We start from the raw sequence: 27,651 nt of genomic DNA, 5'->3' as shown, positions 1-27,651 counted from the left end.
CATGATTCTTTGCTTGAATCAGATTTTCTACTTCTCTCTCTGAAGTGTATAAATATGCAATACTATATATATATATGTATATATCTGTAGGAAATACCCCATTTCCTACAGAGCTTGTGGTTTCTGCTGCGGTTGCTCCCCTTCTAAAACAAACTTTATCAGGAATTTCCTGTTGTTTAGTGATTGCCCGGTTTAACTTCCTTCTTTTCCTTTTTACGCTTTGGGCAAGCTCTTGGTTCCCTGCTTTGCTCAATCATTTGATTTTTCTGCAAGCTATTAGGGGGAATCAGCCTGGTTTTCCTTCTGCTCGCTCTATTATTTTATTTTATATCCTTCGTTTGCCTCACTCCTGTCCTGGTCTGATCCAGCAGCCATGCCCTTAATCATGGCTATTATTTTTATGGTAGAAAATGGCATTTACGGGTGCCACACAACATCCACATCTTGGGAAGAAATCCAACAGCACATGCACTTTGGAACTCCCTGCCTATTGACATCAGGCTGCCCTCTTTGAGGCACCTGCTAAAATACATTTTTTTAGGCAAACCTGCCCAGATATCATAGACATGTGTTACCATCAGGGTATTATTACCTTAATCCTAGCTTTATATGCATGGGGGGGGGGGAGTTTTTAAATAGTTCTCTTTTTTTTAACCGGCTTTGCTAATATCTGTTATTTTTAATCAAAGGATGCATCAACTTTCTTAAATAAATTAAATTAAACGGCAGAACTGGAAACGTTGAGCAGAAAGCTGTAAGATGGGCGAAACTGAATTCTGAGGTAAAACCTGAGGGGGTCACGTGGCCTTTTGGGCGGGAAACACTCGCAGCACCCTTCCCCCACCCGTCCTCTGGCAACTAACACGCTCGGTGAGGGGAAAAGGCGGGAACAATCTGCGCATGCGTTACGAGAGGGGCGAGAAAACCAGGCCACCGTCGGCTACTCATCGGCCGGCGAAGGAGACGGTGCGCCTGCGCACCGAAAGCACGTGAAGCCCCCTTCCTCCCCGCGCGGCTTCAACGCCTCCCTCGGCTTGGGAAGCCGGAGCACGCGCAGACGACGCGAGGTGGCGAGCTTCCCGGCGCGCCTGCGCGTAGCGGTTCAGGGGGCGAATGGGGTGGGATCGAAAGGTCGCCGGGAGAGGGCGGGGCTGGGCGAGGCCCCAGCCGGAGGAGAGCGGAGCATGCGCCGTGGGGGGCGGCGGGGCGCATGCGCGGCGGCGCTGACAGGGAGCGAGGCGGCTGAGGTGCGCGCCCGGATGGCGGCGTCCGGGGCGAGGAAGCCCAGCTCCCCGCGGGACTCGGAGGCCGAGGTCTGGTCCCGCCGGGTGAGGGAGCTGGTCAGCTCCGAGCCGGCCAGCCGGCTCTGCTTCGAGTGCGGCCAGCGAGGCGTCACCTACGTGGACATCACCATCGGCAGCTACGTCTGCACCGCCTGCTCGGGGGCGCTGTGAGTGCGGCGGGGGGCGGGGCCACGCCGCTATGCGCGAGCCGAGGGGGCGGGGCCACGCCGCTATGCGCGGGGGCGGGGCTATATCCACGCGGAATGTCTCTTGGGGGCGGGGCCAAGGACGACCCTTCCTCAACCTGGCGCCCTCCCAGCTGCGTCAGGGTCCCCATGGGGGAAGGGGTTAATGGTAATAATAATATAACGATAATTTATTATTTAAACCCCGCCCATCTGGCTGGGTTTCCCCAGCCACTCTGGGCGGCCTCCTACAGAGTATTAAAATACAGTGGTCTATTAAACTTTTCTAAGCAGGACTGCCTTCAGATGTCTTCTAAAAGTCAGATAGTTGTTTATTTCCTTGACATCTGATGGGAGGGCACCACCACCGAGAAGGCCCTGTGCCTGGTTCCCTGTAACCTCACTTCTCGCAGGGAGGGAACGGCCAGAATGCCCTCGGAGCTGGACCTCAGTGTCCGGGCTGGACGATGGGGGTGGAGATGCTCCTTCAGGTATACTGGGCCTTTGAGGCCGTTTAGGGCTTTAAAGGTCAGCACCAATACTTTGGATTGTGCTTGGAAACGTACTGGTTTGTTTGTGTTGTTGCCCTTGTTTTTATTATGTGTTTCGATCTTCAGATCTACAGATGAAGGGCGGTATACAAATTTAATAAATAAATAAATAAATAATATAAATAATAATATCAGCCCCACAGCCAGCTTTGGCCGAGGGTTGGGGGCTTTACTCCAAAACAGCTGAGGGGCACCAGGTTGACTGAAGGCTAGACGACCTTTGGAGTTGCTTTCCATCCTTGTGACGTATATGAGACCACCTGGCAAAATCATCTGGAGGCTTAGGATGTGAGACGAGTCTTGCAGGAGGAGTGCAGTGGCTCCAATAGGGCAGCATCCTGTTCTCACAGTGGCCAACCAGATGTCCCAAACCAATGGAAGAAGCCCACAAGCAGGACTTGAGCGCAACAGCATCTCTCCCCATTTCCGACCCTCGGCAAACTGCAGCAAGTAAAATTTTAGAAACTGCACACAATTAAAAGGAGGGCGGCGGATGGCGAAACAGACAGAAGGCACCAGCGATTTGGAAGAGGCTTTGTTTGCGCTTTGTGTGGGGTGCAGGACCTCTGGGATAGTGCGGGGTTGGTTGCGGCAAGGCGGCGTAATGCACCGTGGGCCGCTCCCTGATGCTGGCCGTGCTCTTTGGCCTTCGCTAGCCAGTGGGAGGCAGAGGCATCTCTTTGCTAAAACAAATAGAGAGTTTCATAAGCTCCCCTTTGAGCGGAAAGGCAGGTTAAACACCTTTTGACCAAAGTAAATAGAAACTCAGGTTGTTGCCCTGGATGGTGGGGTATGGCTGACATGAGGGGGAGGGTGGAAAAAAATGAAATCTGTGGAATGCTTTTAAGCCAGCCGTTGTCAACCTGGCGAGTAAAAGGTGACATGGTAGAAGTGTGTAGAATTATGCCCGATATAGAGAAAGAGTCCAGAGAAAAGCTTTTCTCCCTCTCTCACAACGCTGGTATTCGTGGGCTTCCAATATAGCCGGATGCTGGAAGATTCAGGACAGATAACTGGAAGTCCGTCTTCACACAGAGCATAGTTGAACTTCGGAACTCCCTCCCACCAGAGGCAGTGATGGCCAACAACCTGAATGGCTTTAAAAGAGGATTGGGCAAATTCCTGGAGCAGGAGAGGGCTTTTGATGGCTACTGGATGGTCAGAGGTAGCAATGCTTCTGAACATCAGTTGCTGGAAAGCACAGGAAGGGAGAGTCGCTCTTGTGTTCGAATCCTGCTTGCAGATTTTCCCATCATGGTTGGCCTCTGTGAGAACAGGATGCTGGGGTAGATGGGCCAGATTGTGTTCTTAAATTGTGGTGATATGAGTCCTTAATTTCTCTCCTCCCTGCCCCACCGAGGTTGCCCAGACCCCTAATCCAGGTTGGCTCCCTGAGGAAGTTCTCCCCCCCCCCCCGGGTTCCTCCTCCTCCGTGGCATTCGGATATTTCATTTCCCACCCTCTTAATAATTAACTGCCACAGGCAGAGATAATCCTTGCATCAGCAGGTCAGAGCGCTAGGGGACAGGGCCCTGAGGAGCCCAGTGGGGCAGAGTCGACATCTAGGCTCTCTTCCCTGAGGGCCCAGGCCTCTCCTGGATTCTGCAGCTCAGGATGCGCAGCACTCCTGGCAGCTCAGAGAGCTGTCAACACCACTCTCTTCACCAAGGTGTCTCTCTTGCAAAAGCACACACAGTTTGCTGGACTCAAAGGCCTGGTTTCTCCTGCCCTCCTCTACAGAGCCTTGGCGTCTACTCAGTGGCTATAATCAGAAGGTGCTTTTCTCTTTGCTGTGATTCGTGCATTGCTTGGGCTAGCCACTGTGATCCACGCGACGGTCACCTCCACACTGGATTATCGTAACTCACTCTACGTGGGGCTGCCCTTGAGACTGACCCAGCAACTCCAGCGGGTGCAGAATTCCGCGGCGAGACTCCTTACAGGGTCCTCGCTGCGGGATCACATTCACCTGGTGCTATACCAGCTGCACTGGCTCCCGGTGGAGTACAGGATCAGGTTTAAGGTGCTGGTTTTAACCTTTAAAGCCCTATATGGCCTAGGACCCTCGTACCTACGGGACCGCCTCTCCTGGTATGTCCCACAGAGGAACTTACCACCCTCAAACGAAAACATCTTGGAGGTCCCAGGCCACAGGGAGGTTAGGCTGGCCTCAACCAGAGCCAGGGCTTTTTCAGCTGTAGCCCCGATCTGATGGAACGCTCTGACACAAGAGACTAGGGCCCTGCAGGATTGACATCTTTCCGCAGGGCCTGCAAGACGGAGCTGTACCACCAGGTCTTTGGCCAGGGCACAGTCTGACCCCCTCCTTCGGCAGTCCTCGCAGAACTCTAGCCCAATGGTTGCCATTAATTTGATTTGAATTGATTTTAGAATGAATTGATTTTAGAATGCTTTTATTGTTATTAGCCGCTCTGAGCCCGGCTTCGGCTGGGGAGGGTGGGATATAAATAAAAATTATTATTATTATTATTATTATTATTATTATTATTATTATTATTATTATTAGATGACTCTTGGGTGTCCCTTCCAGCTCTACAGTTTTGTGATTCTTCTCCCCCACCCCACCCCTAATGCAGCCGTGGCCTGAACCCCCCTCACCGGGTCAAGTCGATCTCCATGACGACCTTCACGGAGAGCGAGGTGCAGTACCTCCAGACCCGTGGGAACGAGGTGAGTCAGGGGCCACCCGGGGCCTTCGCGGCAGTTGCGTCCTGCTTTCTCATAAGTACCGTATATATAAGACAATTTATAATAGCAAGGTGGCGAGCTCGGTTTGGTGACTGAGGAAGCCAACGGAAGGCACAAGTGAGGTTTCAGAGGGGGGACGGGTGATAGTCCTCTCCTGCTGTACTCACTTCCCAAAGAACCTCCAGAGTTCTGAATTGCAGCTTATTCCTCATATGCATTGATAAGAACCTATATCTTTTAGTGCGGCAGTACCTAAACTTTGGAACTCCCTGCCTATTGACATCAGGCAGGCGGCTTCCCCGTACTTTTCCAGCTCCTGCTAAACAGCATTCTTGCCTGCCTGGTCGATTTGTGTTTTAATCCCCTTTTAGTTTAATTTTTTTTATTATTATATATTAGCTTTTATTGATGATTCTGTTGTTTCTCTCTCTCCCTTTGAGTTGCCCCTTCTCTTACAAGCAAGCAGTGTCTAAATCTTACGAAGTAAATAATTCTGGGCCCCTCTCTCCACCCCAGGCCTGTCGGAAGATCTGGTTGGGCACCTTTGACTCGCGGACGTCTCTGCTGCCAGATTCCCAGGACCCTCAGAAAGTGAAGGAGTTTCTGCAGGAGAAATATGAGAAGAAGAGATGGTGAGAATGAGAGGAGGCTGTCCTTCAGGGGGAGCTCAGATCCCCCTGGGTGGTAAAGGACTCAGATGAAAGGAGCTTACTGGGTGGTAAAGGACTCAGATGAAATTCTGCAGACTAGCGTGGGCTGTTTATTTTCACGTCTTACTCCAAAGGCGAAATGTTGACTTTTCACCCACCCAAGGAATGAGAGGGTGGGGAGATTATCCCGGGCGGTGGTCTATCTTCTCCTCTGGCTTCCCCCTGCAGGTACATCTCCCCGGAGCAAGCCAAAAGCATGCCCTCGCTGACATCCCAAAGCTCCACGGTGGAAGTGAAGACGCTGCTGGGAGACTCGGGGGCGATGCCTACAGCAGCCAAGCCTAGCCAGGTTGGGAGTATCGGGCATCCTTCTGCCTCGACTAAGTCGCTCAGAAATTCTTTCCATTCGCTGGCCAGCCCAGGCTAGGCCCCTACCCTGTTTCACAAGCTCTGATATCAGGTTTCTGACAGCTGTTGGGGAGTAGCAGGGCAGGAGGCGGTGGGCTGTAGTTTGCAGTGTTTGGGGCTTGTGTAATTTGGAGAAAAGACGAGCAAGGGACAGTGAGAAACAAGAAATTCACGGAGGATAAGGCTGTCTGTGGCAGCTAGCGGCTAGCCACAGTGTTGACATGACAGAGGGTTATAAGATGAAGATTGGCCTGGAGAAAGCGGATAGAGGAACGTTTTCCTCCCTCTCTCGTCATAGCACCAGAACTGAAGCTGAATGCTGGGAGATTTAGGGCGGGTGAAAGACTGCCATGCAGTGCCCTGTTAATCTGTGGAACTCCCTCCCACAGGAGACGGGTGGCCAGCAAGTCAGATTAGCCTCAGCCAGAGCCAGGGCCTTTTCAGCACTGGCTCCGGCCTGGTGGAACGCTCTGTCTCATGAGACAAGGGCCCTGCGGGATCTGATTTCTTTCCGCAGGGCCTGTAAGACAGAGTTGTTCCGCCTGGCATTTGGCTTGGAATTAACTTGATCCCCTTCCCCTCTTTCTTTTTTCCTTTCTCCTTCTGTGATGGAACTCCTATTTGGGGACTTCCCTGGCTTTTTTCTGGCCCACGTAGGACCAGTCTGGATAGTTGGCCTCGGTGAAGACTTGGCGTTTTCATCCCCTAAAAAGTTTTTGCTGAAATGAGGCTGCATTTTAATGTTAAATTTTAATCTTGTTTTTTAAGTTGTATTTCTATCAATTGTTTTATATGTGGTGTTAGCCGCCCTGAGCCCGGTCTTGGCTGGGGAGGGCGGGGTATAAATAAAATTTATTTATTATTTATTATTATAAGAAGAGCCTGCTGTGTCAGGCAAAAGGGAGCCCATCTAGTCTAGCCTGTTCTCACAGTGACCAACCTGCAAACAGGACCCAAGGACAAGAGTCCTCTCCCCTCTTGGTATTCGGAAGGGGCTGCAGAGGCAGAGCAGTGCTAACGGCCACTGATGATTATGATGATGGTTAAATTTCTATCCTGCCCTTCATCTGAAGATAGCAGGGTGGTTTACAATATAAAACACAGAACTGCATAATATTATAACAGACAAAAGCAACACTGCCCCCTCGCCCCAGTTTAAAAGGCCATATACTGCCAAAGGTCTGGTTATAAAGGAACATTTTCACCTAGTGCCTGTCAACAACCAACAATCCATCCTGCCCCACAGGAACAGTAGATTCTGAAACTTTGCTCAAGTTTGAAGCTTTGCTCCAGTTCAAAATAAGCATGGCGTGCCACGGAGACCTTTGTGACGCCCTCTTCTCCTAGCCGTTGTGTATTCTTTGCGTGCAAAAGCCACATAAACCTTACAATCCAGCAGTATACAGCCTAGGGCACGGTATTCTCCCTTAGTACCTCAGTGGGCCACAACTTTCTTCAGAGTGCATTCGTGGTGCATGCCAGGCTCGGGGGGGGGGGGGGATCTCTTCCTGGGCAGGATCCCGGCCTTTTAAACTGACAGGCTTTTCTTTTTCCAGATTGCAGACAGGAGCCAGCCGCAGGGCCCCCAGCCAGCCAAGAAAGCCAGTATGGACCTCTTGGCCGACATTGGGGGAGACCCCTTTGCTGCCCCTCAGCCTGGACCTGCCTTCACAGCCTTCCCTGCTTTTGGGAGTGAGTAACTTCCTGCGGCTCGCGGGAGCCTCCTTATCACACCAGAGGGAGGGTGGGTGTGTCTGGTTGGGCAGTTTTGATCTGGAGGGAGTGTGTTAACTGAAGAGGCTTCAAAATGGGCATGGGGGGGGGGGATCCCAAGCAACCAGGGTGTTGGGGGAGCTGCCTTTTCCTCCCTAGGGAAAGAAAAATGAAAACACTGGCTTTTGGCTCTTTGACTTAGAGCAGGGTTTCCCAAACAGTCTCTGGTTGTTGTTGTTTTATTTGGACTACAACTCCCATCATCCCTCGGTACCAGGACCAGCGGTCAGGGATGGTGGGAGTTGTAGTCCAAAAACAGCCAGAGAGCCAATAATCATAATAATAATTCATTATTTATACCCCACCCATCTGGCTGGGTTTCCCCAGCCACTCTGGGTGGCTTCCGACAGGATATTAAAATACAATAGCCTATTAAACATTAAAAGCTTCCCTAAAGAAGGGCTGCCTTCAGATGTCTTCTAAAAGTCTGGTAGTTGTTTTTCTCTTTGGCAAGTTTGGGAAACCCTGAACGGACCGCTAAGACGCAGGGTGTGCTTACAAACCTGGCGTTGGTGAGAACGTGATTCTGCAGCAGCTGGGTCATTGAGCAGATCCATCAGGCTCTTATTGCTTTCCTATGGTATTACAAAAGAGGGGTGAAGAAGGTGTGATGGGGGGGGAGTATTCCTGCCTTGCCATGGGGTTGGACTGGATGACCCTCGGGGTCCCTTCCAACGCTTACGATTCTATAAGAACGTCCTCCCTTTTCTCCTAATGCCCTCAGATTTGCTTGAGGAGGTCAGAGCCCTAGACTTGGAGGGTTGGAGGCCTCTGCGATGCGGGAAGAAATCACTCGGCGGTAGATTCAGGACAGGCCAGAGAAGGAACTTAACCCAAGCACAACACTGCAGCTAAATAAACCCCTCTTGTGCTCTCTCTCTCTCAGGCCAGGTGCCAGCCCAGGCCGCCTTCACCCGTTTCGATGCCTTTGGTGGAAGTCCTGCTGGAGTGACCTTTGGAGACGCGTTAGCCGCCAGCCACAGCCCTTTTCAGAGCCAGCCCATGGCAGCGGGGAACATGCCCCGTAAGTGCACGGTTATCATTGCAGTGGTGCCTCGCAAGGCGAAATTAATTCGTTCCGCGAGTTGTGTCGTCTTGCGATTTTTTCATCTTGCGGAGCGCGGATTCGCTGGGTATTAACGGCTTGAAGAAAAAGGAAGCAAGCCCATAGGGGAAATCGTCTTGCGAAGCAACGCAAAAAGCGAAAAACCTTGCGCGTTTTTCGTCTTGCGAGGCATTCGTCTTGCGAGGTACCACTGTACTACTGTGTTGTTCATTCCGTTTATATTCCGCCTCCCCTTAGTTCCCCCCCCCCCCCATTTTATCCTCGCAACATTTTATTCCTCCTCCTCCTCGTTTCGTCAGCAGGCGGAGACTGTTTTACTCCCACAGGCCTTTGGGAACTGACAGGTTTTTTCTACTACCTGCATTTTAACAGATTTGTTTTTGCATTGCTTTGATTCTGTTGCATTAAAGCTGAAAACATATGCCGTATTTTTCACTCATAAGACGCACCTAGTTTTTAGAGGGGGAATGCAAGAAAAAAATATTCTTCAAAGGGATCGTTGAGCAGAGCCTGTATGCATCCCAGGCTCTGCTCAGCGCTCCCTTTCACGAGTCGCATGGAGCGTGTGTGCGGTGCTTGCAGGCTTTCCACTGACGGGCTGCCCTTCTCCCTCCTTGGGGGAAAAGCACACACGCTCCACACGGCTCGTGAAAGGGAGCGTGGCTCTTGGGTGCTTTTCCGGGAGGTGGGGGAAGGGACTGAGGGGCTAAGCAAGAATCTAGAACAGCAAGAGAGAGCGCTGTGCATTGATCCCTCTCGCTGTTCTGGCTTCTGGGATAGCTGCGAAGCCAGCATGTGCTCCATAAGATGCACGCACATTTCCCCTTACTTTTTAGGAGGGAAAAAGTGCATCTTATAGAGCAAAAAATACGGTAAAAGATAGTTTAAAATGTAACTAAGCTATTACATATTATATGCTTTTAGCTTTTTGTATTTTACTTGCTATGTTTTAATTTGCGTAAACCAGCTCGAATCTTGGTCTGGGAAAATAGCGGGAAGGGGGGGGGGAGAGAGAGAAAATTAAAAAATAAGTTTAATTTGTATATCTTTCTTCATCAGCAGATCTCAGGGCAGTTCACAGCATAAAAATACAACATAAAATCACAAAACACAAGATTAAAACAAGAACAAAGAAACACAAACCAATAACTCCCAAACAAACCCATATTAATTAATATTCTTCCTTGCAGGTGGAACCCACGTGGGCAGCTTCCCCGCCTCCCCGGCTAGCCAACCAGGAGTGGGCATTCCAGACATGGGCGGGGCCTTCAGAGTGGGCGGAGTCCCAAGCAGGTAATGGGTTTCCCTCTGGATCGATTGGTTTGGGACTGGTGGGTCTGTGGACATTTCTGCCTTTGGCCAATGGGTGTGTGTGTTTGTGAGTCTAAGTGGCCTCTGGGTGCATCTCCCAGAGAGCCTTGTACTTACCTGCTTCCTCCTCCTCCCCCTCTCTCTGCCAGTGTCTTTGGAGCCCTGAGCCAGTCGCCTGTCCTGCCCCCGCCCAGCCCAGCCACGGCCTATGGGGGTAAGTAGTTTTCCTTCGTCCTCTCGGTTCTGATGGTTGTTGCTGTCGTCATCTTCAATTTATTTGTAAGCCACTTTTCCCGTGGCAGTGATCAAAGTGTCTTGCATCGCACCAAACGAACAATAATAAATAGAACAATTCAAAAAACAAAACAAAATCCCCCCCAAGAACGATTAGAAATAATCATAATGTATACAGAACATAAATCCATACGAAAACAATACAGATAAGCTAAGAACTAAACGGGAAAGAGAATGCACTCAGGTGCTGCTGTGTGAACCTTCAGTTACCCACACATGAAAGATCGTCATCGTTTTAATTGTAGACCACCTTTCCGCAGTTAAAGTCAAACTCAAGGCGGTTCGCAACACGGAAAGATTTACATAATTACAAACATAACAAAAGTGGTCATAAACAGTGAACGGAACAGATAAAAGAAAGTACACAACCAAACGGAACGATTTTCACGTAAGTCATAATAAGATCTAAAAACAAATCTACAAAAAGTTAATATCGAGAGCAGCAACAAACCCCACCAAAAGAACCCTCTAAAACCAGTGGTCCCAGTTGGGATCTGCGTAACCCAGCCGGGAATCTGTGGCACATACCTGTCAGCTGTCTGGGACATCCCCTTTTGGGAGGTGCCCAAAAGATTGTGAGATTACAGCGCCCAAAAAAGCACCTGTTTTGGGTCGCCATGCTCTCACGCTGGTCACATGACTTGCAGGGATGCACAGCCCAGGAGATGCAGAGCCTTGGTTTTGCACTGGGACACACTGGAGGGTCTGGTGACGCCGCTTGGCTTTTGAAAAACGGGGGGTCCGCAGTACTTGGCTATTTGGGAACCACTGCCCTAATCAGTACCCCATCCCAAGGATTTGTACCGTAACGTTACATAGAGAGAGAGAGAGAGTCACATGAGAGTCAGATAGACACAGCCAGGCATACAGAGAGTCAGATGCACAAATTCATGCACAAATTTAGGGAAGCTTTTAATGTTTGATGACCTACTGTATTTTAATATTTTGTTGGAAGCTGCCCAGAGTGGCTGGGGAAACCCAGCCAGATGGGCGTGGTATAAATAAATTATTATTACTATTTATTTATTTAACTGCATCCATCGCAAAATCGCCTCCTCCCTCATCAGCCCTTCGTCCTGCAAAATTGTGTTTGACGTGCATTTGTCTGCTTGTTGAATAAACACTGATTGTGCTCACATAGCAAGACCTGTGCATGTGTGTCATCCAACAAGGAAGTAAAATGGCGACATGTGAAATTTTGGGGAGCGGTGTGTATCTTAGAAGGAGGGGCAGGTTTCTAGGAACAGGTCTTCAGTTACTATGGCAAAGTCTGAGGACCCCATAATAATAATAATTTATTATTTATACCCTGCCCATCTGGCTGGGCTTCCCCAGCCACTCTGGGCGGCTTCCACCCAAATATTAAAATACAGTAATACATCAAACATTAAAAGCTTCCCTAAACTGGGGTGTAGCAGAGGCCAGTTGCTTAATTTGTGGTATAACTCTGTGGCCACTTTCTTTTTCTCCCTCTCTCTGACTTCCAGCCTGCACCAATCCTTTCGCCACCTCTGCTGTCGCTCAGCCCACGCTGCCTTCCACCAACCCCTTCCAGACCAATGGCATGGGCCCAGGTAAGCCCTTCCCTGCCGCCTTGAGGCTCTTGGGGTCATAGATTGGAGCCCCATTGGGGGGGGGGAGATTCCTGCATTGCAGGGGCTTGGGCTAGAGGGCCCTCTGTTGTCGCCTCCTTCCAGCCGTCCCGCTGCGAAGACCATCACCTCTGCTCCGACGTAAATCAGCTTGAAGGTTCCCACACCTTCTCTGAGCCACTAACAGCAGCTACTGCTGTTTTAGCCAACTCATCAGCATACGTCTTTGGAGGTTTGCCCTTTGTGGCCCTTTCAGATCTGCGTACTAGACGCAAGTCTTCAGCACTCATCTCCTCTTTCTTAGGAGAACGGTGGCGCTCTGTATGCACCTTTTTTCATACCCCACAAATGCACACCACGCTTCCCAAGCTTGCTTCTCTGTGAAGATAGCCAGGGCACACTATCAGCAGATTGAACTGCAGACACAGAATAGGCGTGAGGCTTGCGGAAGCATGCTACAACTACAGATTTATTTATCATAAATCAAGACAAAGAAACATGTCTCTTTCTCGTCGTCTCAGAGAGAAGAGGAAAAGCAAAAGCTACTCACAACGGAAGTTTCCAGCAATGTAAACAGACATATGACACGCAACAGTTCAAGGTGGAATGGAAATGTCAACAGCCTCATGGTCCCTTCCAACTCTACAGTCTTGTGGTTCTTATCATTCAAGCGGAGGTGGGAGGGCGGAGAGAGAGACTGTGAGTCGGGCAAAGAAGGAGTAGGGGCTGGTTTTGTAAGCCGCCTTCCGCCCTGCAGGACTCGTAGAATTGCAGCGTTGGAAGGGACCCCCATAGTGCATCTAGCCCACCCTCTGGAAAGGCAGGCATCTCCCGCTGCTCCCTGCAACCCAGTTGGCAGCACCCAACCCTTCGATGGCTTTAAGAGAGTAGCAAAAGGCACCTTTGTGTAAATATACTTGGGGGAGGAAGCCACTAAGCAGCACCTGGGTGCAACAGTGCTCTCCTCACCCACAGTTCCCAGCAGCGGGTATTTGAAGGAATACCTCCTTTGACATGTGGAGACAGAACACAGCCGGAAGAGCGTTCTGGATCAGGCCAATGACCCATCTAGCCCTGCCGGTTTGGGTCCTGCGCTGTGGAGCAGCGGAAAACAAGCTCGCTCCATCTTTCAGACTTTTGAAGATGGCTACCCTCTCTCCTCTCCTCAGGGGATGCGGGTGGCACTGTGGGTTAAACCACAGAGCCTGCGACTTGCCGATCAGAAGGTCGGCGGTTCGAATCCTCGTGATGGGGTGAGCTCCCGTTGCTCAGTCCCTGCTCCTGCCCACCTAGCAGTTCGAAAGCACGTCAAAGTGCAAGTAGATAAATAGGTACCACTCCGGTGGGAAGGTAAACGGCGTTTCCATGCGCTGCTCTGGTTCGCCAGAAGCGGCTTAGTCATGCTGGCCACATGACCCGGAAGCTGGACGCTGGCTCCCTTGGCCAGTAAAGCGAGATGAGCGCCGCAACCCCAGAGTCAGCCACGACTGGACCTAATGGTCAGGGGTCCCTTTACCTTTTACCCTCTCTCCTCAGTCTTTTCCAGGCATCCCCAATATTCCTCCAGTTTCCAGGCCCCTGACCTTGGTTGCCCTCCTCTGCAAAATACCCTTCTTAAATTGTGGCACCCAGAACTGGACAGGTGTGGTCTGACCAAGGCGGAATGGAGCAGTGCTATTCCTTCCCTCGATCTGGACACTAGACTTTTGTGGATGCGGCCGAGAATAGCAATAGCCTTTTTTGCTGCTGCCTCACACTGCTGGCTCATGTTGATAAGTTTGTGGCCCCCTAAGACCCGTTGCATCCTTTTCACATGTGCAGCCGTCAAGCCAGACGTCCCCCATCTTCAGGTTATTCCTCCCCCTTCCTCATTATTCTGGCTCTCTCTTTTCTCGCAGGCGCCTTCGTGGTGGGGTCCCCCAGCAGCTTCTCCACCTCCCCCCTCTCCAGCGTCTTTGCCTCCCCACTGCAGCACCAGCAACCGCCTCTGTTCCAGACCCAAGCAATGCTGAGTCAGCAGCAGAATGGCGGTAAGAGGTGCTTTTTTTGCAGGGGGGTGGCACTCAGTCCAGAAGTAGACATGCCATTGCACACCCACTCAAGAGAAGCCGCGGGATTTCACATTTGAGGCGCTGTGGAATTCAGCAGCCTGAGCCTCATCTTTCTAGGAAAAGATTAATAAACGACAGGCAAGGTCCTATCCCTCGTTGTGATGGGCACGTTGACGGGCTCTGCATGCGTGGCCAAAGCCTCTCGAGGCTAGAGGAAGGCCATCAAGGGTCCCCACATAGCTCATTGCCCCTTCTTCCCATGGGGCTCATGGGAGAAGGAGAGAATGCTAGAATCATAGAATCCTAGAGTTGGAAGAGACCACAAGGGCCATGGAGTCCAACCCCCTGCCAAGCAGGAAACCCCATCAGAGCACTCCTGACATATGGTTGTCAAGCCTCTGCTTAAAGACCTCCAAAGAAGGAGACTCCACCACACTCCTGGGCAGCAAATTCCACTGTCAAACAGCTCTTACTGTCAGGAAGTTCTTCCTAATGTTTAGGTGGAATCTTCTGCTGCAGGGGAAAGGACCGTGGTGACCCCGATTAAGCCCCTTCCACCAGCACACAGGTGGCGCTGTGGTCTAAACCACAGAGCCTAGGGCTTGCCGATCAGAAGGTCAGCGGTTCAAATCCCCGCGACGGGGTGAGCTCCTGTTGCTCGGTCCCTGCTCCTACCCACCTAGCAGTTCGAAAGCACGTCAAAGTGCAAGTAGATAAATAGGTACCGCTCTGGCGGGAAGGTAAACGGTGTTTCCGTGTGCTGCTCTGGTTCGCCAGAAGCGGCTTAGTCACACTGTCCACATGACCTGGAAGCAGTCTGCAGACAAACGCCGACTCCCTTGGCCTATAGAGCGAGATGAGCACCGCAACTCCAGAGTCGTCCACAACTGGACCTTACGGTCAGGGGTACTTTTACCAGCACAGCAGAGAGGGGGCCCCTGAAATCAGCACATAGCACAAAAGCTTCCCACAGGATTTGGAGCAGAGTGTAAATATGTCTCAAGCAGAGGGCTGGCTTGCCTGGTCTGGGGCCGGTCACTGCCTCTCAGCCTAGCCTCCCTCGCAGGGTTGTTGCTCTGGGCGTTAAATGAGGACGGGCAGAACCATGCACATACCTCTTTGATCTCCAGACTCTGTATCTTAAGAGAGCCGGCAGCAGTCTACAGCGGTTAGAGTGTCAGGCCAGGACCTTGGGAGAGACCAGGGTTTGAACCCGCCCACTTACTCTCAGCCTGAGCCACCTCATAGGGCTGATGTTTGGGGGATTAAATGAGGAGGTCAGGAGAACCCTCGAGCTCCTTGGAGATATAAAAGCAATAAAATAAAAATAAAAACATTTCCAGCCTCCCTGGGTGTGTTTTAAGCCCTCTGGGTGACTCCATCTCCTCAGAGTATTGCGGAAGAATGATGTCAATCAACATTTGATGATCTCCTTCTCCCGGTCTACAATACAAAGTGTCCTTTCATACTGCATCATGGTGGCACGCTGGTTTGACATCATCTGATAGGAAGTGCCTACAGAGGGTGGTGAATACAGCACAAGATATTATGAGCTGTCCTGTGAATCCACTGGATGAAATAGCGGAAGAACGTTGCCTCAGGAGAGTGAGGAAAATTCTCAGGGATGATTCACACCCTGGCCGGCACTTTCTTGATCTCCTGCCCTCCGGCAGAAGATAAATAGAAGCATGATTAGTCGCACCAACAGGGTAAAGAACAGCGTTATCCATGGGCTGTTAGGCTGCTGAATGAAAAGATAACAACAGGGCAACAGACTTTCGGGTTTGGTGGGTGTGCGTCAGTAAACGAGGGGAACTAAGACAAAGAGAGCTGAGTTGGGGGTGCTCATGTAATCTCACTGTATACAAGTTGTACAAGTGACAATAAAGTATTTCAATTTCATCTCATTACGACAAAAGTCATCTCAACACTCACTCACACTCTCTCTTGTGTCTCTCCTGCCTCAGGGTCCCCGTTCAGTGGATTTTCTGTTGCCAAAGCTGCACAGAGACCCCTTGGGCAGCCTGTTGGGGTCTCCACCAACCCTTTTGTGGTAAGCAAGCCCCTACCCCTCTCCTTCCCCCTCCTCTTCCAGCCCTCCAACCTCTCCCGCTTGCCAGTTCCCCATCTCTTGTGATCACCCTTCCGCACCCTAGATCTGTGTGTGTGTGTGTGTGTGTGCGCGCGCATCCATGAAGGCTCCATTATGAAGGCAGATGACGCTCACGTGATTTTGATATTAATCTAAGAAAGCAATGTTTCTTCCTCAGTTTGAGGGGCCAAGGCGGGAACAGGCTCCCTACATAGAAAAGTTGCAGCGTTTGGGACTTTTCAGTTCAGAGGGAAAGGCAAAGAAGATGTTCAAAGTTCCACATAGCACGGGAAAAGCAGATAGAGATTTTTTCCCCTCCCTCTCTCCTGACTGGAGGGCATGCAGGGTAGGAGAAAGAAAGCCCTTCTAGCTGTTAGTTAAACTGCAGAACTCCCTCCAGCAGGAGGCTTTAAAGGAAGATGTCACTACAGTTGCCTTTTTAACCCCAGCAATGCTTCTGAAACCCAGTTGCCAGAAACCCCAGGAGAGGAGAGGGTTGCTCTTGTGCTCGGATCCTGGTTCTGAGTTTCCCAGAAGAGGCAGCTGGTTGGCCACTGTGGGAACAGGATCCTGGAACAGACAGGGGAGCCCTTACGTTCTTGATAATAACTCAAGGAAAACAGTGTTTTCCTCTTACAGGTAGGTAGCCGTGTTGGTCTGCCGTAGTTGAAACAAAATTTAAAAATTCCTTCCAGTAGCACCTTAGAGACCAACTAATACTGTTATTGGTATGAGCTTTCGTGTGCATGCACACTTCTTCAGATACACACAAAAGCTCATACCAACAACAAACTTAGTTGGTCTCCAAGGTGCTACTGGAATGAATTTTTTTATAGTGTTTTCCTCTGTTTGGGTGGCAGTGGAATAAATAAGTTTTCCCTCCCTAGCTTACAGAATCTTTGGATATTTCAAGATGACCTTTCCGTTCAGTTGATTGGGGTGTTTGTGTGTGTGTGTGTGTTGATCCTTCTCTCTCCCCCCACCCCATCCCCCCCACTCACCCACCTCTCTGTCTCTGTCTCCCACAGACCCCGATGGCCTCCTCGCCTGCTGGCCCTTTCTCCCTGGCGAAACACCCCCCCACCAACCCTTTCTTATAGCGCTGGCTAGACGACAGACCGCCGGAGACCCCCGACTCACCTCAAGTGTGTGTGTGTATGTGTGTCATGTAGGAGAGAGCGTTTCTGCCACTTGGGCACTTTACTCTTCCCGCCCCCTGGACTGGGGGTGGGCGCTTAAGTGCTTTTCAGAAGGTGTTTTTTTGGGGGGGCGGACGTATGGCCTCTCCCTCCAGAAAGCAGCGCACGATGTGACTTGCCAGGGAGCTGGGTTAGCTGGCTGGAAACCAGGGCAGTGATGCTTTCTGGGTAGAAGATTTGGGGAGGGGGGCAGCAAGCAGTTCTGAGCGATGCTGAGGAAGCTCAGTACCTAGAGGTGGGTGTGCATGCTGGGTAAACAGGAAGTCCAGGAGCCCCAGTGAGTCAACTGCTTCCTCCTTGGCCACCCCTCCCACCAGCAGCCCTTGTTGCGGGGGGGGGGGTCTGGGATTGCCAAGGTGGGGAGGGGAGGAGAGGAGAGGAGGATGTTCAGGCTCTGTACAGACCAGTCTGCATCCCCCTTCCAAGCCTCTCTGGCCTCTTTCGGGGCCCCTTTCCAGTCGCCGTGGGGAGGCTTCTGGGCCCCTTCTCCTCTAGAGCAAAGGTGACCCAAAGGCAGACAGGATTCCTCTTCTGCTGTCCCTGCCTCATCCTCTCATCATTTTATTGCACTAGACGAGGCGGCAGGGAGATGCAGTCAGGGTCGCCGACAAACACACCTGCCTGCTCGTGAGCAGGCGAAGCGTGTCTGGAGCAACGGAGGCTCCAAGTGGCAATGCTGGAGCCCCAGGACCAAGTCCAGAGGCTTGGAAGAAAGACAGAGGCAGTGTGTACAGTCTGGGCTCTTTTAGAACTGGTCTGGGCCCCCTCCCCAGGCTTGGGGGTCTGTGCTGTCATGCAGAACCCAAAGTTTGGCAACCCAGACTTTGCAGTCAGTCCTTGCTTGGGTCCCCCACTTCCGGCTGTGTGCTTTGCCAACGTGCATTGCCTTGCTGCGTCGGGGGAGCCTTCTGGGAAAGCCTTGGCAAGGGTCTCTGAGCAGCCCCCCAACATCTGAGAAGTGCAGGGGGCAGAAGGGAGAGCTGTCATTTCCTCTCCCAGCAGATACGCGCTCAGAGCCGTGTCTCTGCCAAAAAAGATGCCCTGAGCCACAAAACCCTCCAACGTCCGCATTTCCCGCCCTGGGGGACCCCAGAAAGCTGCCTTTCCAGCCCCCCCCCCCCCCGAGGTCTTCCACAAGCCTCTCCTGGTCAGACAGTGCCTGCAGAGTCCCAACATTTCAAAAGGGGGTTTTATGCATCTTTCAAAAGCAAGTCCCTTCCCCTTTCTCCCCCACTCCTTTTTCGTGGTCTCAGGAAATCTGACCAAAGCGTTAAGTTTCCGTAATTCTGTTTGGCTGAATGCAGAAATGGGTTGGTGAATGTGCTGGCTGGACTTGGATACCTGGGAGCAGGGAAAACTGCGGCTTTGCTAAGCGAATGGCGGCAGCTCTCGTTGTGCTTCCTTCAGTGTGCTGTAGCTCTTTTAATTCTTCGCACCCGTCCGCCCGGCTCCCACCTCCTCGCTTCCTCCTTCGCCCGCACACTTTCAACCCAAGGCTCCTTCAAAGGCCACAATCCCTTCCCACGCACAAGTATTCTACCTATCCCAGGCTCCCTACGCCGGCCGGAGCTTTTTTCCTTTCATTGGGGTAACCCTTCAATTGCCCCTCCTGGGAACAGAACGGACGCGTTCCCCCACCCTCTTAAGGAAGACTGGAGTTTATATTTTCAACAGAAGTATGGACTACGTTTTTAAAAGATATATATCTATATATACTCACGAAATATATAATAAGCGCAGAACTTGTTGCACTCAAAATGTCTATAGATATCTATATGGGGAAGGGGGAAAAAATTTATTTGAAAAACAAACACGGTGGTCCCTGGTCTTCTTTCGGCAAACGCCTTCCTCTCTGGGGTTGCGGGCCTGGAAGCGGCTGGATCGGGGCCTCTGGGTTCGTGGGCTCTGAATCCCGAAGAAGTGTCACCAAGAGATCGGCGTGGGCTGCATCTCGGCCTCCAAAGGCACTCCCAACAAGCAAGCAAGCCTTGAATCTAAGGCCTTCGCTCAGAGGTGGTTCCTGGAAGGGTCCAGGAAGGGTTGAGAGGGATCCTGGAGAGCTGTGGCTGCCAGTCCGAGCAGGTAGTGCTAAGTGGGCCAGTGGCAGCGTTAGAAACTCAGATATATTATAACCACATTGCCAAATGGCACCTTAAACCTGGGTTATGATCGCCACAACGGCACCACTTTTTCTCCCCCATTGAAATTTATTATTATTGCTAATTTTTTTCATTTCTCTGCTTCTTTATGTTTTAAAGAAAAAGGCCTCAAAGCGGTTAAAACGCCCATCCAGTTCAAGCTTCGAGGGAAACATTTCAGATGCTTCTCTAAACGGCATTTTGCTTTCCCCTGGCTTAATTGATGAAGCTGCCCCATAGCAGGAGAACGCTAGGAAGGCAATGTGGTGGAGTGGTTAGAGCAAAGTTTCCCAAATGTCGGGTCTCCGGCTGTTTTTGGACTACAGCTCCCATCATCCCTGACCGCTGGTCCTGCTAGCTATGGGAGGATGGGAGTTGTAGTCCAGAAACGGATGGAGACCCAAGTTAGGGAAACACTAGGTTGGAGTGTCAGACTAGGACCTGGGAGGTCAGGGTTCGAATCGCCACTCAATCTTGAAGCTCCCCAGGTGACCTTGGAGTCAGTCACAGCCTCTTCACCTTCCTCGCAGGGTTATGCTAGAAATTAGGAGGAGGGTGGCCCCCTTGGAGAGAAAGGAGGGGTGAGGGTAAAGGGACCCCTGACCATTAGGTCCAGTCGTGGCTGACTGGGGTTGCGACGCTCATCTCACTTTATTGGCCAAGGGAGCCAGCATACAGCTTCTGGGTCATGTGGCCAGCAGGACTAAGCCACTTCAGGCGAACCAGAGCAGTGCACGGAAACGCCGTTTACCTTCCCGCTGGAGTGGTACCTATTTATCTACTTGAACTTGGACGTGCTTTTGAACTGCTAGGTTGGCAGGAGCTGGGACTGAACAACGGGAGCTCACCCCGTTGTGGGGATTCGAACCGCCGACCTTCTGATCGGCAAGTCCTAGGCTCTGTGGTTTAACCCACAGTGCCACCCGCGTCCCTAAAGGAGGGATATAAATGCAATGAATCAGCTCTTCTGCCGACCTGCTAAAATTGCAAGGAGAGGCCAGGCAGATATATCTCCACGGTCACAATCGGGGCATCACTACAAGCTGGGGGTCTGAACCTGTTTTCAGCAGTGGATTTTAGCCCTGGAAACTGGGACCTCGTAGCAAAAGACACTCTCTTCCCTTCCTGAGGCAGGTTTTGCATCATAGAGGTTAGGGGAAACCTGGCGCGCAGGGCAAATGTTGCCTTCGGGCTGCACCTACCCAGGCTCCCACCCCTTGCTGGCCTTGCCCTCCCCCTGAATGCTTTCTGCTCATCTGCATGAATTGGAATTTTCACAAGGGACCCCTAGGGGCCATCCATCCCAACCCCCTGCAATGCAGAACACAGAAAGGGTGTGTGTGGAGGAACCTCTCAAAGGTTTGCACTGCTGGCCCTCCTCCTATTTGTGCAGAAGGGAGATTGGACAATGGTTGACCCACTCTGGACGCTCGCTGCCACCATGCGGCCCCTGGCAGGTTGCCAACACGGCCCTCGGACCTCGAAGCCTGCTCTGGCTGAGTCAGCTTTCCCCTCTATGAACCTGCCAGATGCTGCTGAATTCAGGAATCACTTGAGGAAGAAGGGAGAGAGGGAGGGCAGCTTTATTGAGATGGTGGGTGGGGGGCTGGCGCTGGTGGTTCCTGCGGGTGGTGGGTGGTGGTCTTCCAGAGGCTCACATCTTCAGTCGCTGCCCTAGTTCAGAGGGACGGCGGAGAGGACCAACCCAGCCAGTATCCCAGAGACGTGGCCGGTGAGAGAACTCCTGGAGGATGGAGAAGTGGACATATAACCTCAAGGTTAGATTAGGCTAGACCGGTGACTGGGAGCGGCCGCCAAGACCACATAACACCGGTCCTGAGAGATCTGCATTGGCTCCCAGTACGTTTCCGAGCACAATTCAAAGTGTTGCTGCAGACCTTTATAGCCCTGAACAGCCTTAAAGGCCCAGGATACCCGAAGGAGCGTCTCTACCCCCATCGTTCTGCCCGGACACTGAGGTCCAGCTCCGATGGCCTTCTGGTGGTTCCCTCCCTGCCAGAAGCCAAGGGAAGCAGGCAGAGGGCCTTCTCGGTGGTGGCACCCGCCCTGTGGAACGCCCTCCCACCAGATGTCAAAGAGAAAAATAACTACCAAACTTTTAGAAGACATCTGAAGGCAGCCCTGCTTAGGGAAGCTTTTAATGTTTAATAGTTACAGATAGGTAGCTGTGTTGGTCTGCCATAGTCAGAACAAAATTAAAAAATTCCTTCCAGTAGCACCTTAAAGACCAACTAAGTTAGTTCTTGGTATGAGCTTTCGTGTGCATGCACACTTCTTCAGATACACACGAAAGCTCATACCAAGAACTAACTTAGTTGGTCTTTAAGGTGCTACTGGAAGGAATGTTTAATAGGTTATTGTATTTTAGTGTTTTGTTGGAAGCCGCCCAGAGTGGCTGGGGAAACCCAGCCAGATGGGCGGGGTATAAATAATAAATTATTATTATTATTATTATTATTATTATTATTATTATTATTATTACTACTGCAACACAGGATCCGTGGGGCTCCCCCAAAGGCTGTTCAGAAACATCCAGCCTGGCCAGAATTCAGAATCCAGGTTTCTCACTGGGGCAAGGCAGCTTGAGCCTATAGTACCGACCCTGGCCTGGCCATCACATAGAAGGCAGAACAAGCTTGTTTTCCACTGCCCTGGAGGGTAGGCCCCGAACTCGCGGCGTTGAGATTCTGACTAAACGCCAGGAAGAACCACCTGACAGCAAGAGCCGTTCAAAAGCCGAACAGGTACCCACAAGAGGTGGGTGGCTTCCTTGGAGGCTTTTAAGCAAGAGGTTGAGTGTCCACCTGCCATGTGTGTGATATAGCCGAGATTCCTGCTTTGCAGCGGGTTGGGCTGGATGACCTCAGGGGGTCCCTTCCGACTACAATTCTATGAGAACGAGGCTGTGCCCCATGCCCCTGCCCCACCTGCACTAAGCCCTGGGGGTCTGTCCAGTCGCCAGTTGGTGGTTCCCTCAGTTATTCTGCACCTCGCTGTTTGCCCCAGGCTGCAAAAAGTATTGTGCCAGCCTTGCACCTGCAGGAGAACACACACTATGACTCAGCCTCTCCTTCCTGAGACTCAAGCTGCTTCTAGGGGGAAGAGCTCACGGCACAAGCTCATCACAGAATCATAAAACCATAGAGTCGGAAGGGGTCCCCTTGCGGTCATCTAGCCCAACCCGCTCCTAGCAATGCAGCGACCACAGCTCAAGAACCCCTGGCAGGTGGCCAAGTGGCCTGTTTTTTAAAATCTCAAGGAGAATTCTGCAGCTGCAAGTGGGTAAAGGTCAAAGGTGGCTGCTCTGCTTTTCCTGCAGCGGAGAGTTCCACAGTTTAACTATGTGACCTCCGTGCTGGGGTTCTGCCCTAAGCGAGCAGGGGAAATGGAAAGCAGCGATGACAAGAGTGCCTCTGAGCGTGTCTAGAGTGCTGGAACGACCTCAGAAGAGGGGGAGGGAATCTTCTACCTCCCACTTGGGGCGGGAATGTCGGCTCCCTGCTGCTTGGGTTTCTTTGTCCTCCCCGACTCGCATCCAGGGCTTACCTGGGATAAAGGATGGCCAGGAGAAGGCATTCCAAGATGCAGAGCCAACGGCTTGTGACCGTGAAACCGCTGGACATCGTTGCCACAGGGACGGATTCCACTTGCCGGCCCATGGCTTCCAGGGAGAAGAGGACCCCTGCAGCTTCGAAGGAGGGAGAAGATGGAGGAGCCACGTCAAAGGAGCATCTAACCTCTGCCTCTGGACACAGGCCCTTTCACAGAGACGATTCAGCATTGCGGGGGGGGGGGCGGCGGGTTGGACTAGATGGCCTTTGGAGGACCCTTCCAACTCTTAAAATCCCACGTCTGAAATTTGCAGGAGCTTTTCGAGAAGAGACGGGGTGATAACCCGCCAGAGGTTTTTCAGCCGTGATCTCTGCATTGCGGAGGAGTGGCCTGGGAATCCCAACTCTAAAATTTCATATGGGGGGGGTTGGACTAGATGACCTTTGGGGGTCCCCCCCGACTCCCGCAGCCCTATGACTCCAAGTGAGATGGAGAGCCGGAGAGCCCCGGGGGCAGCGTGTTGGGGATGGGAGAGCCAGCTCACCTGAGAAGCCGACGGCGCAGTGCTCCCTGTACCACAGGTTCCCCGTCAGTGCGGCCAGGAGGGTGTTGAGTGCCAGGTGGAAGAGCCCCCCGAGGAGGGCCAAGGCCAGGAGCAGAACCCCCGTCCGCAGGCTGCCCACCTCCTGCTCCACCCCGTGGCCCAGCCACAGGAGCGTGGCCATGTTCATGAGGAGGTGGGCGGGTCCCAGGTGGTGGAAGGGGGCCAAGAAGAGCCTCTGCCACTGGCCCCGGTCCCACACCGTCCTCACGCTCAGGCAGGCAGCCCCGGGGGCATGGAGAGGGTGCCAGAAGAGGGCGAGGTTCATGCCCACCAGGGCCAGGGTGGCCCAGGGCACCATGGGTGGGGGCTGCCTGCCCCCAGGCTGGGGGCCAGGACAGCAAGAGGAGGAATGGGGGAGGGCTCCTTCTGTGACCTCAAGGCTGATGCAGGCCTTTGCGACCTTTGACCCTCCCTCCTCCTCAATCCTAAGGGCCCCAGCTGGACCAGGATCAGGCCCCTTTAAGAAGACATTGCCCCCCTCTCCCCGCCCACACCCAAGGAATCCTGGGAGTTGTAGTTCCTTAAGGGCAGCTGAGAGTCCTCGTACTCCAATTCCCAGAGCCCCCTGGGAAAAGGGGTGGCTTGTTAAGGAAACCCAGGGCAGGTGAAAGGCTGGACTTCTCCCTGCATTGTAGGGGGCTGGAATAGATGGCCTTTGGGGGGGCCCTTCCAATTCCACAGTTCTACAGTTCTACACAGCGCAGAGTTAAACTGCGGAACTCCCTTCCAGGTACCACAATTTAAGGAGATTGACAAGCTGGAAGGCGTGCAGAGGAGGAAAAGCGAGAGGATCAAAGGTCTGGGATTTAAGCCTTATGAGGAATGGTTGAAGGAACTGGAAAAGAGGAGAGATGATAAAGGTAAAGGTAAAGGTACCCCTGCCCGTACGGGCCAGTCTTGACAGACTCTGGGGTTGTGCGCCCATCTCACTTAAGAGGCCAGGGGCCAGCGCTGTCCGGAGACACTTCCGGGTCACGTGGCCAGCGTGACATCGCTGCTCTGGCGAGCCAGAGCCGCACACGGAAACGCCGTTTACCTTCCCGCTGGTAAGCGGTCCCTATTTATCTACTTGCACCCGGAGGTGCTTTCGAACTGCTAGGTTGGCAGGCGCTGGGACCGAGCAGCGGGAGCGCACCCCGCCGCAGGGATTTGAACCGCCGACCTTTCGATCGGCAAGTCCTAGGCGCTGAGGCTTTAACCCACAGTGCCACCTAGCCATCTTCAAATACCTAGACTCAGCGGTTCTCAACCTGTGGGTCCCCAGATGTTGCTGGGACTACAACTCCCATCATCCCTAGCTAGCAAGGCCAGAGCTCAAGGATGATGGGAGTTGTAATCCAACCACATCTGGGGACCCACAACTTGAGAACTGCTGACCTAGAGGGTATTACTACTTTCCTCACCCCCCCCCCTTTTGAAATGTTGCACCCCTAGCAGTTTTGCGTCCACGGCAGCTGTCCTGCGGCCCCAAACACCCTATGCCATGGGGCGTCGGAATGACCACTTTTCGAAGAGGGTGGACCTCTGTGAAGTCTAAGAACACAAGGGGTACCCGCTGAATCAGGCCTGTTGCAGGAATTTATGTATAGGTTGGGGGGGGGGGTTGCCCCTCCAGCAGATATCCTGCACATGCAGCCCACTGCCAAAACCAGCACAATCACTTTTGTGACTTGTCCCCACAAAACACTTCATCACAGTTTCTTCCTATCTATTCAAAGGGCCTTTGCTGCATGATACCAAATGTAAGAATTCACTGATCAATGGATCTATGCACTGGCTCACTGGGAAAACTCCAGAAATGCATCTAGACCTGTGAGCTCAGCTCCTCAGCAGCCCCTCTGCCTGAGTGATAATCCCTGGCCTCCTGATACCTGAGTGCCAGACAGGTAGCTATTCCAGAAATAACAAACCCAGATGAAGGCAAAAGGGTGGGATTCACTTGGCTGGGAAACAGGGAAATGTAAATATCTCTTTTCTTCCACTTGATGGGTGTTTGGTGGAGGGCAAGGGGAACCATGGGGCAGGGTCCAGGATGCTCAGATTACGGCCACCAGACCTCCCCTTTCATGATGTCACCATGACATGTACGAGTGATGTAGTTTGGGGGGGGGGGGTGACATGGGGATTAGCAGCCAATAAAAGTTTGGGTTCTCTTTTGTTTGGGGCTTCCTTCTTGTTCCACCTGGTGGCAGGTGGGAGTCCAGTCGCAACAGTCTTCAATCAAGACCAAGCCGACTGGCTGCTGTTTTGCTCTGGTCTTCCTGGCTGGTTCTTTGTCCAGATTTCTCCATTAACATCCTGCAGCAGGGAGTTACAAAGTTTAATCCTGCGCTGCGTGAACATTCTTTTTCCTGTCCTGAATCTTCAGAGCTCAGCTTCATTGGACGGCCATGAGTTCGGGTATCCTGAGAGAGGGATAAAAACCTTGGCTAAGGCCTGTTCCAAAACCCTAAAGCTCCATCTAGTGTCCATCCCTTCACACTACGCCTGATGAAGCAGACTCTGCAGGATAATAATAATAATAATAATAATAATAATAATAATAATAATAATAATAATTTATTATTTATATCCCCCGCCCATCTGGCTGGGTTTCCCCAGCCACTCTGGGTGGCTTCAAAAAAAAATTAAAATACTATAATACATCAAACATTAAAAGCTTCCCTGAACAGGGCTGCCTTCAGATGTCTTCTAAAAGTCTGGTAGTTGTTGTTCTCTTTGACATCTGATGGGAGGGCGTTCCACAGGACGGGCGCCACCACCGAGAAGGCCCTCTGCCTGGTTCCCTGTAACTTGGCTTCTTGCAGTGAGGGAACCGCCAGAAGGCCCTCAGAGCTGGACCTCAGTGTCCAGGTAGAACAGCTGGCTGTCATCTTCCAGATGTTTTGGACTACAACTCCCATCAGGCCCCTGGGGCATCTTATGACCACACCAGCTGGAGCTGATGGGGAATGTAGTCCAAAACCTCTGGAGGGCAGGAGCTTGCAGAAAGCTGGCTCATGGCATAATAAAATGAGTTAAGTCTTTAAAGTTGTGCCACGAGGCTCTTTCCTGTGACCAACACGAGTGCTGGAGTGTTTTTGTTTTTTGTTTTCCTTGAAATGCACAGTCTGCTTTTCGAGGAAAACTTCCTCTACGGAGAAGCTTCAAACCTCCAGTTAAAAAAACAACAACCGCCAACATCCCCTGGTGATAAAATGTAAACATACACAGAACTGGGACAGCTAAACATTGAACCGGTATATAAATAGAATATAAAACATAAGACAGATAAGAATAAAAAAACAAGGAAAAAGAACATGCACGCCATCAAGGAAAGTAAAATTACTAAGTTTTTGGCGCTTGGGTTACTGAATCGGGATTTAAATGAGAATCAGGGCTTGGTAGAGAAACCACTAACTGGATTTCTCTTGGTGGAAGCAAATAGGGTTATAGCCACATTCTGAAAGTATTTGTAAGGTGTGATGCCCCTATATAGGAAAATTGCAGTGTTCGGTGCTTTTTAGTTGAGAAAAAAGGCAAGTTAAGAGGCGGCACGATAGAAGTTTTAACAATTATGCACGACAGGGAGAAAGTGGATAGAGACAGTATCCAACTCTGGGTACCACAATTTACGAAGGATGCTGACAAGCTAGAATGTTTGCAGAGGAGGGAGACCAAGAGGATTAAGGGCCTGGGAACTGGGGCTTATGAGGAACAGTTGAAGGAGTTTGGGATGTTTAGCCTGGAAAAGAGGAGACTGAGAGGTGTAATAAACGAAAATCTGCCCGTATTCCCTTACGGGGACACAAGAGCCCTTCTAGAGTCCTTTGCAGGTTCTCCATCGGTGGGAGAAAAGAACAGAGGCCAACCAGAGAATATTGAGAAGCAAAGCAGCTAGTCTGATCTTTATTGAACTGTTGCAACAGGGTGCCCCCTTCACATGCAGGAAAGGAGGAGGACCCCGAACCAAGGTGTGCCCGCCCTTATATAGACATTTTAAATTGCCCGCCCTGGAGTCCAAGACCACCCCCAGATACATCATACATACATCACAGTAAGGGCAGTCTACAACAGAAATCTGAGTGCATTGTTTATCTCCTGTCTGGCAGGTTACCTGTTAATGCTCACTTGATTGGATTGCCTGGGGAGCCTGGCCAGTCTTTTGTAATGACAAATACTCAGTTCCTGAG

At 51.6% G+C, this 27,651-nt stretch overlaps 2 protein-coding genes across 3 annotated transcripts; one reads left to right on the top strand and one right to left on the bottom strand.

Annotated features, from left to right (window-relative positions):
• Window positions 1-1,178: 1,178 nt before the first annotated feature.
• On the top strand, window positions 1,179-18,975 carry AGFG2 (ArfGAP with FG repeats 2). The gene is made up of 12 exons (XM_083706838.1): window positions 1,179-1,450; window positions 4,617-4,710; window positions 5,245-5,360; window positions 5,607-5,727; window positions 7,343-7,478; window positions 8,446-8,583; window positions 9,816-9,918; window positions 10,086-10,150; window positions 11,718-11,804; window positions 13,721-13,852; window positions 15,841-15,926; window positions 16,994-18,975. The coding sequence occupies exons 1-12, from the start codon at window positions 1,185-1,187 to the stop codon at window positions 17,063-17,065; spliced, it is 1,416 nt and encodes a 471-aa protein (XP_083562964.1). The 5' UTR covers window positions 1,179-1,184; the 3' UTR covers window positions 17,066-18,975.
• Window positions 18,976-20,869: 1,894 nt separating this feature from the next.
• Window positions 20,870-23,838, bottom strand: LOC310829041 (rhomboid-related protein 4-like). 2 transcript variants are annotated; one of them, XM_083707199.1, is made up of 3 exons: window positions 23,420-23,838; window positions 22,870-23,011; window positions 20,870-21,046 (listed from the first exon to the last, which is right to left on the bottom strand). In XM_083707199.1, exons 1-3 carry the CDS (start codon window positions 23,775-23,777, stop codon window positions 20,977-20,979), a joined length of 570 nt encoding a protein of 189 aa, XP_083563325.1. In that variant the 5' UTR covers window positions 23,778-23,838; the 3' UTR covers window positions 20,870-20,976. The 2 variants fall into 2 exon arrangements, with proteins under 2 accessions (XP_083563325.1, XP_083563326.1); XM_083707200.1 differs by having other exon boundaries at window positions 22,870-23,005.
• Between the last annotated feature and the right edge of the window lie 3,813 nt (window positions 23,839-27,651).

Source organism: Podarcis gaigeae (assembly GCF_964106915.1).
Source record: "Podarcis gaigeae genome assembly, chromosome: 13".
NCBI lineage: Eukaryota > Metazoa > Chordata > Lepidosauria > Squamata > Lacertidae > Podarcis > Podarcis gaigeae.
This window is presented reverse-complemented; position numbering and strand designations above follow the sequence as displayed.